This window comes from Rhagoletis zephyria, unplaced genomic scaffold (genome assembly GCF_001687245.7).
Source record: "Rhagoletis zephyria isolate East Lansing unplaced genomic scaffold, Rhagoletis_zephyria_1.1 Rzeph_scaffold_03618, whole genome shotgun sequence".
NCBI lineage: Eukaryota > Metazoa > Arthropoda > Insecta > Diptera > Tephritidae > Rhagoletis > Rhagoletis zephyria.
In genome coordinates this window covers 29,093-42,981 of record NW_016160701.1, presented here as the reverse complement: position 1 = coordinate 42,981, position 13,889 = coordinate 29,093, and the positions used below count along the sequence as shown (strand labels likewise).

The window sequence follows — 13,889 nt, the reverse complement described above, 5'->3', positions numbered from 1 at the left end:
CATTCTCATTAAAAACCATTTACAACAAAACCATTTATAACATCAAGGCGCCCACCAAAAATCGGAGAAGAAGATCGGCCAAGTACTAGCAAATGTGTAAGCGCCAAATATATATTTTATATGGATGTATGTATGTAAGTAAGCGCATGTTATGCGGCTGTATACACATACATATGCACGTGCATTAGGGTGGTCCTTAAAAATATGAACACCATTGCACATCCACGTATTTTCAAAATTTGAAAAGAAATTTTAGAGGTCGCTACCAGGGTAAAAAATTATTTGTTTGTTTTTCGAACACATTTTTACTTTGACCAGCTATAATATAACTCAGCCTGTTTATGAATTTAAATGAATAAATTTCAACAATATGTGAAATTTATCAGATTTCAAGTCAAAATTTTTCCAAATTTTTGCGATAAAAAAAAAATAAAATTTTCCCAACTCTGGTAGCAACATTTAAAAATTTTGTTAAAATTTCGAAATTTTCGTGGATGTCTTTATTTTGTACATTGAACAAAATAACGGAGTGCCATACAAAATTTAAATGTTGATATTTTTGCAGACTACCCTAATGTGCATATGTATTTACGTGTGTACTTTTTCATTTAATGCTTTTTTCAAATTTTGCCGCTTTACTAGTTACGACGCAAACACGATGTTGTTGTGGGTTTTTGCTCAAAAGTTATGATCACATTTTCCTCGTTTTCTTCTCGCCTCTATAACAACTCATCTATATCTGATTGCACATACATACATATATACATATGTATGTAGTTTGTCATACGTACACGAATCTCATAAGATAAACAGACTAAGTACGGGAAAATTTCCAAACACATTGTACATATACATATGTATTTTTTTTGCTTATTTTGACTATATTTAGAAAATATAGAAAATTTTAATAAAAATATCTTTCAAACTGAGCGAAATCAATCAAAGAACCTTGTTTACTACATATGAAGCCAGCAGAAGAGAAACCGACGAGGTAAATCTTATTACCAAGTCGAGCATACATTTTTGCAAAAAGTGAAATTTTGAGCGCGGAAGGGCCTTGAAAAGTGGTGCCTTTTGTCTTCGCCAAACAAAAATTGTAAATCGTCAGCGATTTGTAAGTATGTAGAGGGTGTCTTTTTATAGGTATAGAATTTTAAACTTAAATAAAAAAAATAGTGGCAACTTGCCACCCACTATCAACAATTTATACACATAAAAATACGTATTTAATTTCTAGGTAAATTTATCTACTTTTAGCTAAAATTTTTTTCGGAAAATAAATACAATTTGAAAATTTTATTTTCATCGCTAGTGCGAAAAAGTATTTTATGACGTCAGCGAATAGGTGAATGCTGTCAAATCAACGAAGGAATAGAGTACGTGATAGATAAAAGTCGAGATTTCTCTATTTTGTCTCTAGCTAGCGTGAATATCTCCTAGAGTTGCTCTACCGTGTAAACTTAATTGAGAGAGGAGATTTTTATTTCAGTAAAACTCTAGCGAGATTTCTCTACCGTGTACACTTAGCTTAACAGTGCGCTAACCATTCTTTCAAAGTCTCAGAGAGATCTCACCTGTTGAAATAAGTTCATAGGCGAAAGCACTGCGGGAAAGATCTCTTCGTTTCTTCAAATCTGAACCAATTTCGATCATTAATTTTTTTTGAATTTTCGTTATTAATTTTCTTTTAGAGGGTGCTGCGCCTTTTTTGAGTAGTCCCGACTACCGAAAGTAAAATTAATGACGAACATTCGTGTGACTTTAATGAAAAGTAAATTCTTTTAAATTAAGTTTAAATTTTGTAAAAACCGCGAAACACTAATTTATGGGGATTTTCATAAACTTTAATACGAATATAATAGTAGCAACTACAGTCAAAATAAAAAGTATGATGACTCATCGCAAAAATGACAAAAAAAAACGTTCGTTTGTTTCAATTTTGTAGGGATCTAAAAATATAGTAATTTCATACCAACTGAGATAAACAATATACTTATGTAAATTTGTATGAAGAAATATTTTTTGAAGAACTTGATAATTTCAGCATTTTATTATTAGCTTTTATTTATTAAGTTTCACCTATGTAATCACAACCTCCAGAGATTTGAAACTTCAAACTCAGAACCCGTTTACAATGCAATATGAAAGATAAATATTTAGTTCGATAGTTACCAGTTAGCGACAATTTTCCGTTTGCTATCACACTTGTTGACACAAAACTCTTCATATCAGACGTCAACAAAAGCGATACCGATCCGATAATTGTCGCTAACTGGTTACAGAATCTCAACCCTACCCCCGGCCATTTTGAAAATCCGTACTTATGGTCCAATTTGTTTCATTTTTGGAACGTATGTACATTACTTAAATGGATAGAAATAGCTCCACAAAAAATGTATCCGGTAGGTGGTATGTGGTTCTTTTTTTTTATTAACCGCTAATAAAAGCTTGTATTAACTTTTTTCTAATTAATTGTTCTAATTGCTCTTGTATGTTTGCAAAGTCGTAAATTGATTATATTTACATGTAAGTAGGTACATATTTATGAATGAGCATTCTTCTTTATGATGCATAATATATCTATGTACATATTTATGTACATATGTATGTAAATGGAAATATATACATGTAATCCGAGTAGGTTAGTTATTATGAACTCCAGAACGCGACAACAGTGTAATTAATTAATAAATGCAAAAACGCTTAAGTGGTTCAATTAATTATCTGTGTAGCAGCTGTAAATTGGCAAAGAATTTACAGTGCCAAAGATGATACATATCTGTGTTCATATGGAAAAGTAGCTTATGTCGAAAGGCTGGCTTTAGTATAATGCGGCATTCCCTTTACTCTTTAAACGGCAAGGAATTTTTTGATGAGACTTAATAAGAATATTGACTTGCTAGTATCGGAACTAGTTCTTGCACGTTTATTTGCCAAAAGTTCTACAACAGCTCAGCGCCAGTGAGTCATTCGCAATCGTATGCTGCGAATGCCGATTTATACTAAAGCCAGCCTTTCGACATAAGCTACTTTTCCATACGAACACAGATATAATTCATATTCACACGCATAGAAAAATATTGTACTTTTGGGAAAAAAATTCGACCGACTACGAACAAAGTAAATACGCATCGCCACCATCAAATACATATTTGAAATTCTACAGGTGAAGCTATGTATAAACTTTTGAGTTTATTAAAGAAAAGTAAGTAATAGCTTTAAATTTAAGTATAAGCGAGTATCTGAGAGCAAACTGACGGTGGATATAAAAAACCCAAATTTCTGAAAAAATGTCAATTTCTGAATTTTATATTGATGCTGATGTATACGAAGAATAATAGTTCAGAAGATTAGTCATATTTGTCTAAAATTCGATAGACTAGATAGATAGATTAGAAAAGCCTCAAAACCCTACAAAATCTCACAATCTTCGATAAACTGTAAAATTTTTTTGGAAAACATTTTCGAGTCTCGAGTTTTTCAATGTAAGCTGTGTGATTGTTCCTTACAGGCCTATTCTGCGTTGGTAACAAAAATTTTGAAACAGGTAAATAAAGCTCCCGTCAATCTGTAAACCCTTTTCGCATTCTATGCACATTTGTAACCGAAAAATTTTATTACTACCTTGTAAGCTGGTAACAAAGTATTTTTTTGTTATAACACTGTAACAACGCTAAAATTACACAAAAAGGCGCCTAGATCAGGTAATTTTCTCAAGATATTTTCATTTTAAAGCCCTGTATACAGCTCTCAAGAAAACGGTCAAGAAAAAATTGCCATTATTTCGCGTGTGTGTCCAACGAATTTTGACATTTTTGATACCTCACAGCCTGTTGCCTCACTCTTTCCTCAAGAAATAATGGAACGGGCATATATTTCTGTTGCAAACCTGGGTTGCCTTGTGAAAACCGTAGTAGAAAGCGTAGTAAATTTCTTAAGAACTGCGTACTGCCTTAAGGAAATTTGACTCAAGAAAATTTCTTAGCCATTTCTTATACGTCATTTTATATGGAGTTTTTGCTTTTCTTGAGAGCTGCATACAGGCCTTAAGTTTGTATCATGGATGAAAAAAATCAAACTTTAATATGGAAAATGATACTTATACGTGATGTGCCAGTAGTATGGCCATGTACATGGCGTATGAGTAACATTCTTTCCCGTTCATATCGCATCAAAAAAAAAATCATTACGTTTTCACAACATTCTTGTTTAAATATCCATCGATTTTCTTCGTTGGTAGCAAACAGGATTTTTTTTTCATAAAAATTAAAATATCTTGGGAAAATGACCCGATCTAGAAGAACAAAATACTGGGCTCGAATCATCAAATACGATATCGGATTACTCGTCTCGTAAAACACATTTTTCGGACAACCACGTAAACGTACTCTTTATCCCATTTAGCTTATACGACTGAGGTATCATGTAATTTTTTTTTCGTATGCTTATCGATCCGTGAACGGATGTTACGATTCGAGCCTTGATTCGTAATCTACGACACAAAGTTAAGTTTACGTGTTTCAGCGGTTTTTTTTGCCATTTGAAAACTTGAGATTTTCCCTACAGTGTAATGAAACTGGGCCCGATTCCAAATTTTATTTCGAGACTATGACATTCGATAATGGGTCCGCTATTTCAATTGTATTGGTTATAAAACAGCGCTCAGTTTTGTAAATTCGAGATAACAGTTATTTTTGGGTCCTGGTCAAAATCTGTCCCAAATGTTGTCGTCAATATCTTAATATCTTAAGCTTAAAAAAATTGACTCTTACCTTAACGGGATCGAGATCCTCCTCTTGGTCCGAAATGTTGAGACTTTCAAAATTTAAATTTGGGAAAGAAATTTTGCTTGTTTTTTTTGTTTTTCTTTTTTATCACCACTTTCAACTACTTAAATACAAACATAAAAGTGAAAAACCTGTGAGCAATTAACACAAATTAATTGAAATAAACACTATTTAAATAGCATACACAATATACAAAATTTTTTAATTGTTCACTTTTTTTCTTTGGCTATTTTTAATAACAAATTTTTTATGCACTCCCTTCGCAAACAACAACAATACACAAAGCAAAAAAGTACTGGAAAGGTCTTTGCTAACGCCAGAAGATAAGAGAATACAGAAACTAAAAATCTATTCACAAAAACCGACAGACAAATGCGCAAACAGCTGACCGTGCGAGTTTGTACGCGACTGTTGGCTATGTCACAGTGGGCACAATGTGGTTTATCACACAGCAGCGCTCTGCGCCAACTACCGCGCCGCCATGCCCCCCGTGGCCAGCCCATGCGGAGCACACACAAATCCAAGAATATTATTGCCACACAATGTGACATTTTTGCGCGCTGCTCATTCGTGCATTTGTCAGCTTAATGAGTTGGCGATATTTTTTTTATTATTATAATTTTTTTTTCTACTTAGTGATTTGCCCAATGTGGCTGGTGGCTGAGGATCAGTACGTGGCACATAACATCTGTTGGCCGTTTGCTGTCAGCTGATGACTTTTCGGGTCGATTATCGCGAACGCTAAGTGGGGGGGGGGAAGGGCAACTCGGCGGTATTCAACAATTGGGTGGAAATTTCTGCTGTGTACAGAATAGCGCAATACGAGGCAGAAAATGGAAATTGAAAATACACACCACCAAAAGTAAGCTATTAAAAGGATTTGATTTCGAACGAAAAGAAATCGTTAACCTCCTTTGCAATTAGAGTATGCACGTTAATGCAGCATATACACCTATGTATGTACATATGTATAAGTGTATGCACATATATTTATTTATTTAATTTTTTTTTGCCATACATACGAGGGCCATTTGAAAAGTCCGTGACCTTTTGAATAAAAGATATATTCTTCGGCAAAAAAAAATCGTTCTGTTTCTCAACATAGTGTCCTCTTAGTTCGATACATTTAGTCCAGCCTGTTTCCAATTTTCGATTTCCTTCCGAGTAAAAGGATTTCTTCATTCGACCAAAATCTCTTACCACCCAGCTATATCTTAGGGTTTGGAAACAGTACACGGAATTCACTTCGAATTTTTATTTTTATTTTTTTTTGTTTTTATTTATTCACGAGGTTGTCTGCTTAATGGTGTAGCTTGCTCAAAATTTTGCAGTAGTCCATCAATCGATGGCAGTTGACGAGAGCAGTATTGCATTTAAAGTTACTGCGAGGGAAATTCGAAAAGTCACTGACTTCTCAAATTACCCTCGTTCATATGTACATTGTAGGCGTGGGCGCGTGCGAAAAACAATAATAATGAAAATCGCAGTAAAAACAACTACATACATATGTATGCATGTGTGTGCATGTTTAATATTTTGCACACTAGCATTGCAATATAATAAAAAGGATATAAAAAGTGTATTTATAAACATTTCACAAGCGATTTTATTGCATTGTGAATATTTTTTTTTACTTCAATATGATCTCAATAATTTTCAAACAGTGTGCCTGAACAATTCTTTTGTATATGTATGTATATATTAATCTATGGTGCAAAATGTTTTTGACAAATTTTTGCTCACAATTATCTGAAAGAAGTGCGGTGAAAGCTTTTGAAAAAAAGGCTTTTGAAAATGAAGGCTGTTTTAAATATTTTGCTGTAAAATATCATTAAAGGAAGCACATTCGAAGAATATAACAACTACATAAAGGAAAGAGCAAGAATGATATGGAAGTAGGTAATTGTGTACGTGCATTTTTGCATTTTTTGTTCAAATTTGTAGGTTACGTTATTTTTTTTTTTACTTTATAAATATCTAGCCTTATTATAAGTAATATACTTGTTTTGCCAGTGTCCTTTCAAGTAAATAAGTACAAATTTGTACAAATAAAATCCAAATACAAACACAAATATCCTTTTATATGAGTTTATGGCGAAAAGGGAAAAATTGTAAAATTTGGTTGCCATATTGTATCCGCCATTTTACATTCCAACAATCTTATATCGGATTCGAAATCAGCAACCTTGAAAATCCCCCATTTATAAATATCAGTTTGTGGTGAAAAGGAAAAAATGATAAAATTTTTTCTTCATATTGCATCCGCCATTTTGAATTTAAAAAATCTGACATCAAATCAGCGACCTCAAAATCCCCCAAACATTAAGTTTCAAATCAATTTGGTTACTTTCCGACTTTTGGCCAGCAAATGCTAGTCGCCAGACCATAGTGCACTGTGATTGTTGACTTGACTTTTTAAGTAACCTGGTCGTTAGTCGGGCCAAGGAAGTTCGAAATAAAAGGCGATTTTCATCAAGCTGCAAAAGACTTCGAAAATCTTGAATCTTGGACGGAACTTGTCAAATTTCCTATCAAAAATGCTTTCGAGTTTCAAATTCTCTAGTTTTTAGTTCTGCAAAACTTTGTAATTGTGTATTTGTAATTGGGTATTTTTTTGTTTAAAATTTCGGAAATAATTTTTAACACCGATCGATAGGCTGAGCACTTCCAGTGTTAGAGTCGCCGATTGGAGGTACACGCGAAGAGATGTTGGGTGTTATGTGGACCTTTCTCGCATGCTAGGCAGGTGCTTGCCTCTTCTGAGTTCAACTGAGCGAGATAGCTGTTGAGTCCTTTGGCGCCGTCGACGTAGACGTCTACTTCGAGCCTGATCTCGTTAGTCCATTTGGTGAAGAGTGTGACGGTAAATTTCGCGTCGGAGATGTCGAGGTCTCTGGTAGGGAAGAAGGTTGACAGATCGGTGAGGTAGTCAGTAATTTTCTCGTAAACGCTGTCGATGTTTGGGCCTTGTCTCCAGCTAGTGGCGAATGGAGTTTTTGCATGTAGAGATTAAACATTGTCGGCGTTGTTGACAGCGTTCGTTGGTGTGTCTCGGGGGGCGAGCTTTACACTCTCTGGGAGTGCAATAAATTGCTTGTTGTTGCATTTTCTTCTATCTCAACTATGCACGACAATTACTTTTATATGGAAGAAAATGACTAGCACCGTCAACAAAACAAAAAAATTACTAAAAATCAACGCGATTTTTTAGCGTCTTGAAATTTGGACTTTGTTCTACTAAAATTTAATGGGCTATAAAACTGCATACCTAAAATTTTTCTAAAAATTCTGTATACAAATTTTAAAATGGATGTAATTGCTTAAGTTTGTTGAACTTTTATAATTTTTGTACGAAGTTTAAAATGTGAATTTATGTGGTGCTGGTTATGTAATGTGCTAGACTTTTATAAAAACAAGTATAAACAATAAATAAACAAACGAAAAATAGCTAAAACTTGTCAAAATGTCACTTTACTTAATCAACTGACCACAAGAGTGTGTATATCTATATGTATATATATGTAAATTTATTACGTATTTACTAAAACCACAAATACAAAAAGTGAGGGATGCCACGATGAAGGTGTTTTTATTAGCCATCCGGTAAACGCCGCAATGAATTTGAATCTTTCTCCGTTCCATTTTGGCGGCCACACATTCATTGCACTTTCTTATTGTTGCAACTGCTGAACTGATCGCAAAAATTTGTTGCATGCGACCGCCCAAACAGCAGATGTGCAACAAATCAATGTTTAAAAAGAATTTTCATACATATGCATGGACGTACTTACATATTTAATTTTAAAGAGTTTTTTTGTTTAAAAGTATTCTAAATTATTCTTGTTTTTGTTTTTTTTTTTTTAATGATGCAGAACGAAGAAACAAATTTATTTTTAATTTGCATAGGTGTAGACAAGTGCTAAGAATAGATTTTAAATATGTACATACATACATACATTCCTCCATTTTAATAATTCACTAGAGAAAATATGTTATGTGCACTAAATATGATGTGTACTGAAGAGTATGTGAGTGGAATGACATAAAAATGTATGTATGTATATGTGTACATGAGTATGTAATTTTAATGTTAAATATTTTTTTTGTTTAAACGGTTAAAAAGGAGGTTTTATGAGCATTACATACATAGGGTTTTGGATACAAGATCGATACTGCTGTACATACATATATACATACATACATAATTTGTGTTTCGTAGATATACAGACATACATACATATACACTGGCGGTCAAAAGTGTATGAATGGTTTTGTTTTTAATATTTACAATGATTTTCAATCTAAATTTTTTTTTTTGTTTTATTTTTTGCTTTAACCAAAACCGCATTAAATCACACTTTCAAACATTATACAGAATTTAGACAATTTTTTTCAAATTTTTATCTAAATTTCGAGCATTTTAACCAGAATTTGTATACAAATTTTGAAAAATTTGTATACAATTTTTGAAGAATATGTATACGCAAGATCGTTTGCTAAAAAAACAATCAAAAAAGTCAACGTCTATTTTCCTAAAATAAAAAGCAGAAAAGTTGTTTCTAATAGCGGTCACCACTCGGCAGGCAAGGAAAGAGTATCTGAAGACTTGCAAATCCACCTCTGGTGTGGTGAGTAAGCTTTGGTCAACCGTAAGTTTATTGTCCAACCCGACGAAGCGTGACGACAGAGTTGAAATCTCTTTGGGAGACCGCGCCTCGTCGGACCTGGAGCGATGTGCGAGCTACTTTAGCCAACAATTTACGCTGCATCCGAACGTTGAGTGACCAGAAGGCAGTGGTGGACATTTGTCAGCCATTTTTAGAGATAAAACCAGCAAAGCGAGGATAATTAAACAGAAGGTTTGACAGGGTGGTGTCCTTTCCCCGCTGCTGTTTAATTTTTGTATATTAAAGCTCCCTCAACTACCAGAGGGATCCCTTTTTACCTCCTGGACGAAGAAGGTCAGACTACAGCTGGAAATTCAAGTCGATGGCGTACAAATTCCGACGGCCAATAACCCGAAAATTTTCAGAAAAAATTTTCTATAGTCTAAGCTACGCAACGTCTGTGTGCTCGCCGGGGACTAGTAGGACGCAGTGGACGAGGCTACCGACATGTCCGGACAGGGATCGGATGCCTTCTGATGTCGCCACAACGTCATCTACATGACGAGGCTCAAATGCTCCCCGTCTGGGAGTATAACACAATGCTCTGTAAACAATTCTTAGTAGGGCGGGCGTAACCGACGTGGGCACCCGAACAGACACTTGCTTGCGGCGGAGCACTCGCCACGGAACGTCAGAAGCCATCTATACGAACTGACGGCCGAAGTCCAGAGGTTCAAAAAATAGTAGATGTGCCAAACGAGTACCCGGCATGCGGAGAGACACCCCATGACTCGAGTAATCTCTTCGCATGCCCACTAAATCCCACCCAACTAACGCCAGTCCCTATGGAGAAACCCCATCGAAGATGTACGCTTCCTGGGTCTCCCGTTAGTTTAGCTTGACGGCACCGATTGAGGGGCTAGCCGATCTAGGCGGGGTTGTGTTAGCCACAACAACAACAACAACAACAACAACACTCAGCAGCGTTTCAGCGAGAGTGATAGAATACTTTCGTTGTTCAAAAAGATACCTTGAAAAAATGCATTCATGTGCTGACAAGAGATTGGCCAAGGCTAAGGGCCAAATTCACAGTGCGTAGTCAACTCAGAATCGGCAGTTAACAACAGAATTTCGGTACAAAAATAATGGCCCAAAGAAGCAAATTAAAATATTATGGCTAGAATATACATACAGATTTGAATTATGACGTTTTTTAATTTATTATAGATTTTCATACTTACGAGTACTGGAGGTGGGGTCTAGCGGAGAAAATTTAAATAGCTACCCAACCTATAATGAGTTTACATATTATGTACATATGTACATATCGCCCACCGTCTTCAAAAGAGTCATAACTCAAAATTTGGCATTTTTTAAATTATGCGAAAAATGTAAATGTTTATTTACCTTTCAGCAAAAGCTGGGGCACATTATTGTTATAATTTGTTAAAAAAAAAAAACTAAGGTAAAGTCGCCCTTGCCCATATGATTAGCATGTGTTACGAAATAGTTTTTTGCATTTTCTGACGAACGTATTATTTTGAGTTGTGACCCTTTTGAAGATGGTGTGCGATATTGCCTCTAACCCTTGTTTAATCCATGTATAACCCTTACTACTTAGGCCCATTTCAGACACGTCAAGTCTTGATTTCAAGTCTGCTCGTTCGTAGGCGAAGGAGGTGAGACGAATGTGCTCTTCCCCTCTTTTCTCACCTCCTTCGAACCTAAAACGAGCAGGCTTGAAACTTGACGTGTCTGAAAGGGGTCTTACTGCATTAATCCTTACTGTTTACTTTAGCAAGGATTAGACATGGATAAGGCAAGGATTAGAGACATGAGCAACTTAACAGTAGCAGTGGATTTTATTTGTTGAATTTTGAATTGTGATGTTATTGCAGAGGACCATCGATATGTAAGATTTTAAATCTTTTTTAAATTCGATTTAGAAGCATTTTATTTATTTAAGGCAAGCACTAATTTTGTCATAAAAACATTAAATTTTAAAGAATTTCACTTAAAATTTACATTACAGACCGTATGTATATGTAGTAAAAATATTTAAATTTTTTCGAATATAATATAGCAGCTAGCAATTTCCACTTTTAAGACTTACTAAATATGCATATGTATGTAAAGTTTTAAAACGATGTGCATTAGCAACGAATGCACTATATATTTTATCTAATAGTGCGAAAAAGTATTTAGTTATTGAAAATTGGATTTTTACAAAATTCGTTCTTATCAGTGAAAGACTTGGTCTATTATATAATAAAAGTCATATTTGTATAGTATAGTAGTCTTTTGTGAGTGAAATCAGCGCTTAAGCTTTTCGGAATTCCTTTTCATTTTTGATACAAATATCTTATTTGAAATTTAATGTACTTGCGTGTACTTATATATTTAAGTATTTCGTAAGGACTAAAATATCACATGGATATTAATTACGTATTTATAACCGCTCTGATGCGAAGGTATTAAAATATTTAACAATCTGAGCACCTTATTGGTTACTTCATTATATCTATAGCTATGCAATTATTTTTATAGTACATGATACATGTACTATTTTTATTAATACTACTACTATTAGTTATTTTGGTCAATTATGTTTGACTGGAAGATGAGCGTTTTATTTAACCATAGTTATAACTGTGTTAATGAATATGTTGGAAAACGTTGTATTAAAGATTTCTTAGATCTACTCTATTCTCGCTTTTCTCAATGTTTGCTATAAATTTTATAAATCGATATTGTGTCTACGAAATTCTAATAAATAGTAATTGCTACTACTTTAGTTTGATGCATAAGATAAGCTTAATTGCGTTGTGCTATCACTTCGTATTTGTTCCTTTGGGACATAACGTTTTATATTAAATTGCTACGTTGTTAGGACTACTCAACAAATTTAACAACTAGTTATTAACTAGGAAATATAAAAATTTATACATTCATGTAGCGGTAGCCGCCACTACCAATTCGGTAATTGTCATTCAGTTTTATATACTGTCCTAGGAAGTATTGTACTGGTCCACTACGACAAATCCCATGTAAATAGGCCACCAAATATGGTGTCAAAATTGTGAAGACAATATAGCCAACAGTCGGCATACGGCCGGTATGACCTACTGGGCAAAACCAATAACCACGTCGCACAGCGTCACGGGTGTGATGAGTAATAAAAGCGCAAAGAAATACTCCGAAGGTTAATGATGTTTTAAAATAGTTGAGGCTTGCGGTGCATATATAGAAAATGAGCAGTACAAACAATATGCTCGAACAATGTAGAAAAGGACGACGTGGTAAATTAGTCGCATCCTACAAATTTAATTATTTAGAAAAATATGTTATACAAAAGATTCATGAACTTTTCTCACCTCTAAATACAATGAGCGTGCTTCTATAAAATGGTCTAAATCGATTAAAGATGATACAGCAAAACAACAGAAAATCAAAAACCATCCAAGCAAGTTGCTGGTGCGCTCGTGGAATTGAACCGCGAACGCGATCCCGGTTAATGCACCAATTATAGCATGAGTAGCATTATCGGCTAATGCCTTTAATAGCGGATGTTGTGTAAGTTCGACGAAATTATCTCCCAGAAGACAGGTGATAGTCAGTAGCGTTGTAAGCACAATACGAACATAGACCATGATATGGCAGTGCATTTGCAGTTTAAGCGAAAAGCTAAGATTACTGGAAATATGAGTACAAGTGCAGAGCGAAGGGAATGTCGACCTTAAACGAAAACTTTCCTCGGAGATCTTTTTAGTTGGACGGACCAAAACTTTTAATTGTTTTCTTGCGTCATTCAATTATTTCCGTTTTAGAAAATTGTAAACTAGTCTTCTATACTTTATCTCATAACTGTTGTATAAGTTGTGCGTTAAATTTTAATGCATAAATGTACACTTGGCAAAAAAGGCACTATTGTACACATTAAATTTTGATTTCGTTTAATTCAGTGAGTCACTTATTAAACTAAATAAAATAAACTATAAAATATGTAGTTAGGTGTCGTCGTGAAAATACAGAAAATTGAGTTTTACCTGTGTCGATTTTTCACAGCCGTACACGCGACACCTTTTGAATTGGCCATGTGCGAAATATGGGGTGGTGACAATTTCCAGCTCCCTCCCACTGCTACAACAATGTCCTTAATCCTTTTCGACGGTTTGTGTACAATTTACAGCGTTTATTGTTTCGTTTCTCATATATTTTTTGTTTTTTGTTTTCACCGGCCTATGATAATCAGCTGTACGACCACGGTTGCATATGAGAAATGAAAAACCTTTAAATTAACCTTTCTGAGCGCGCTAAAAATTAATTTATCGAAAGTATAAATTATACGTACTACATAAGTACATATCGCTAGCTTAGAGCGAAAAGTTGCTAAGTCAGTTAAATGTATTCTCGTATATATTATAATTATTATTGAATGCAAGGAAAATTTGCTAAGTCCAAAAAAAGCTCCGAAAATTCGATAAGGCCAAAATAG

The 13,889-nt window shown here is 34.4% G+C and overlaps 1 protein-coding gene across 2 annotated transcripts; it reads right to left on the bottom strand.

The window, feature by feature from the left end:
* Nucleotides 1–11,432: 11,432 nt before the first annotated feature.
* LOC108369347 (transmembrane protein C5orf28 homolog) lies at nucleotides 11,433–13,638 on the bottom strand. 2 transcript variants are annotated; one of them, XM_017624439.1, is made up of 3 exons: nucleotides 13,441–13,638; nucleotides 12,769–13,386; nucleotides 11,433–12,709 (listed from the first exon to the last, which is right to left on the bottom strand). In XM_017624439.1, the coding sequence occupies exons 2-3, from the start codon at nucleotides 13,057–13,059 to the stop codon at nucleotides 12,335–12,337; spliced, it is 666 nt and encodes a 221-aa protein (XP_017479928.1). In that variant the 5' UTR covers nucleotides 13,060–13,386; nucleotides 13,441–13,638; the 3' UTR covers nucleotides 11,433–12,334. The 2 variants fall into 2 exon arrangements, with proteins under 2 accessions (XP_017479928.1, XP_017479927.1); XM_017624438.1 differs by having other exon boundaries at nucleotides 12,769–13,372.
* Nucleotides 13,639–13,889: the final 251 nt, after the last annotated feature.

Coding starts and splice junctions, on each gene's coding strand:
- LOC108369347 (XM_017624439.1), bottom strand. CDS start 13,059: ATGCACTGCCATATCATGGTCTATGTTCGTATTGTGCTTACAACGCTA. Junction 12,710..12,768: donor CACGCTCATTGTATTTAGAG/GTGAGAAAAGTT, acceptor TTAAATTTGTAG/GATGCGACTAATTTACCACG.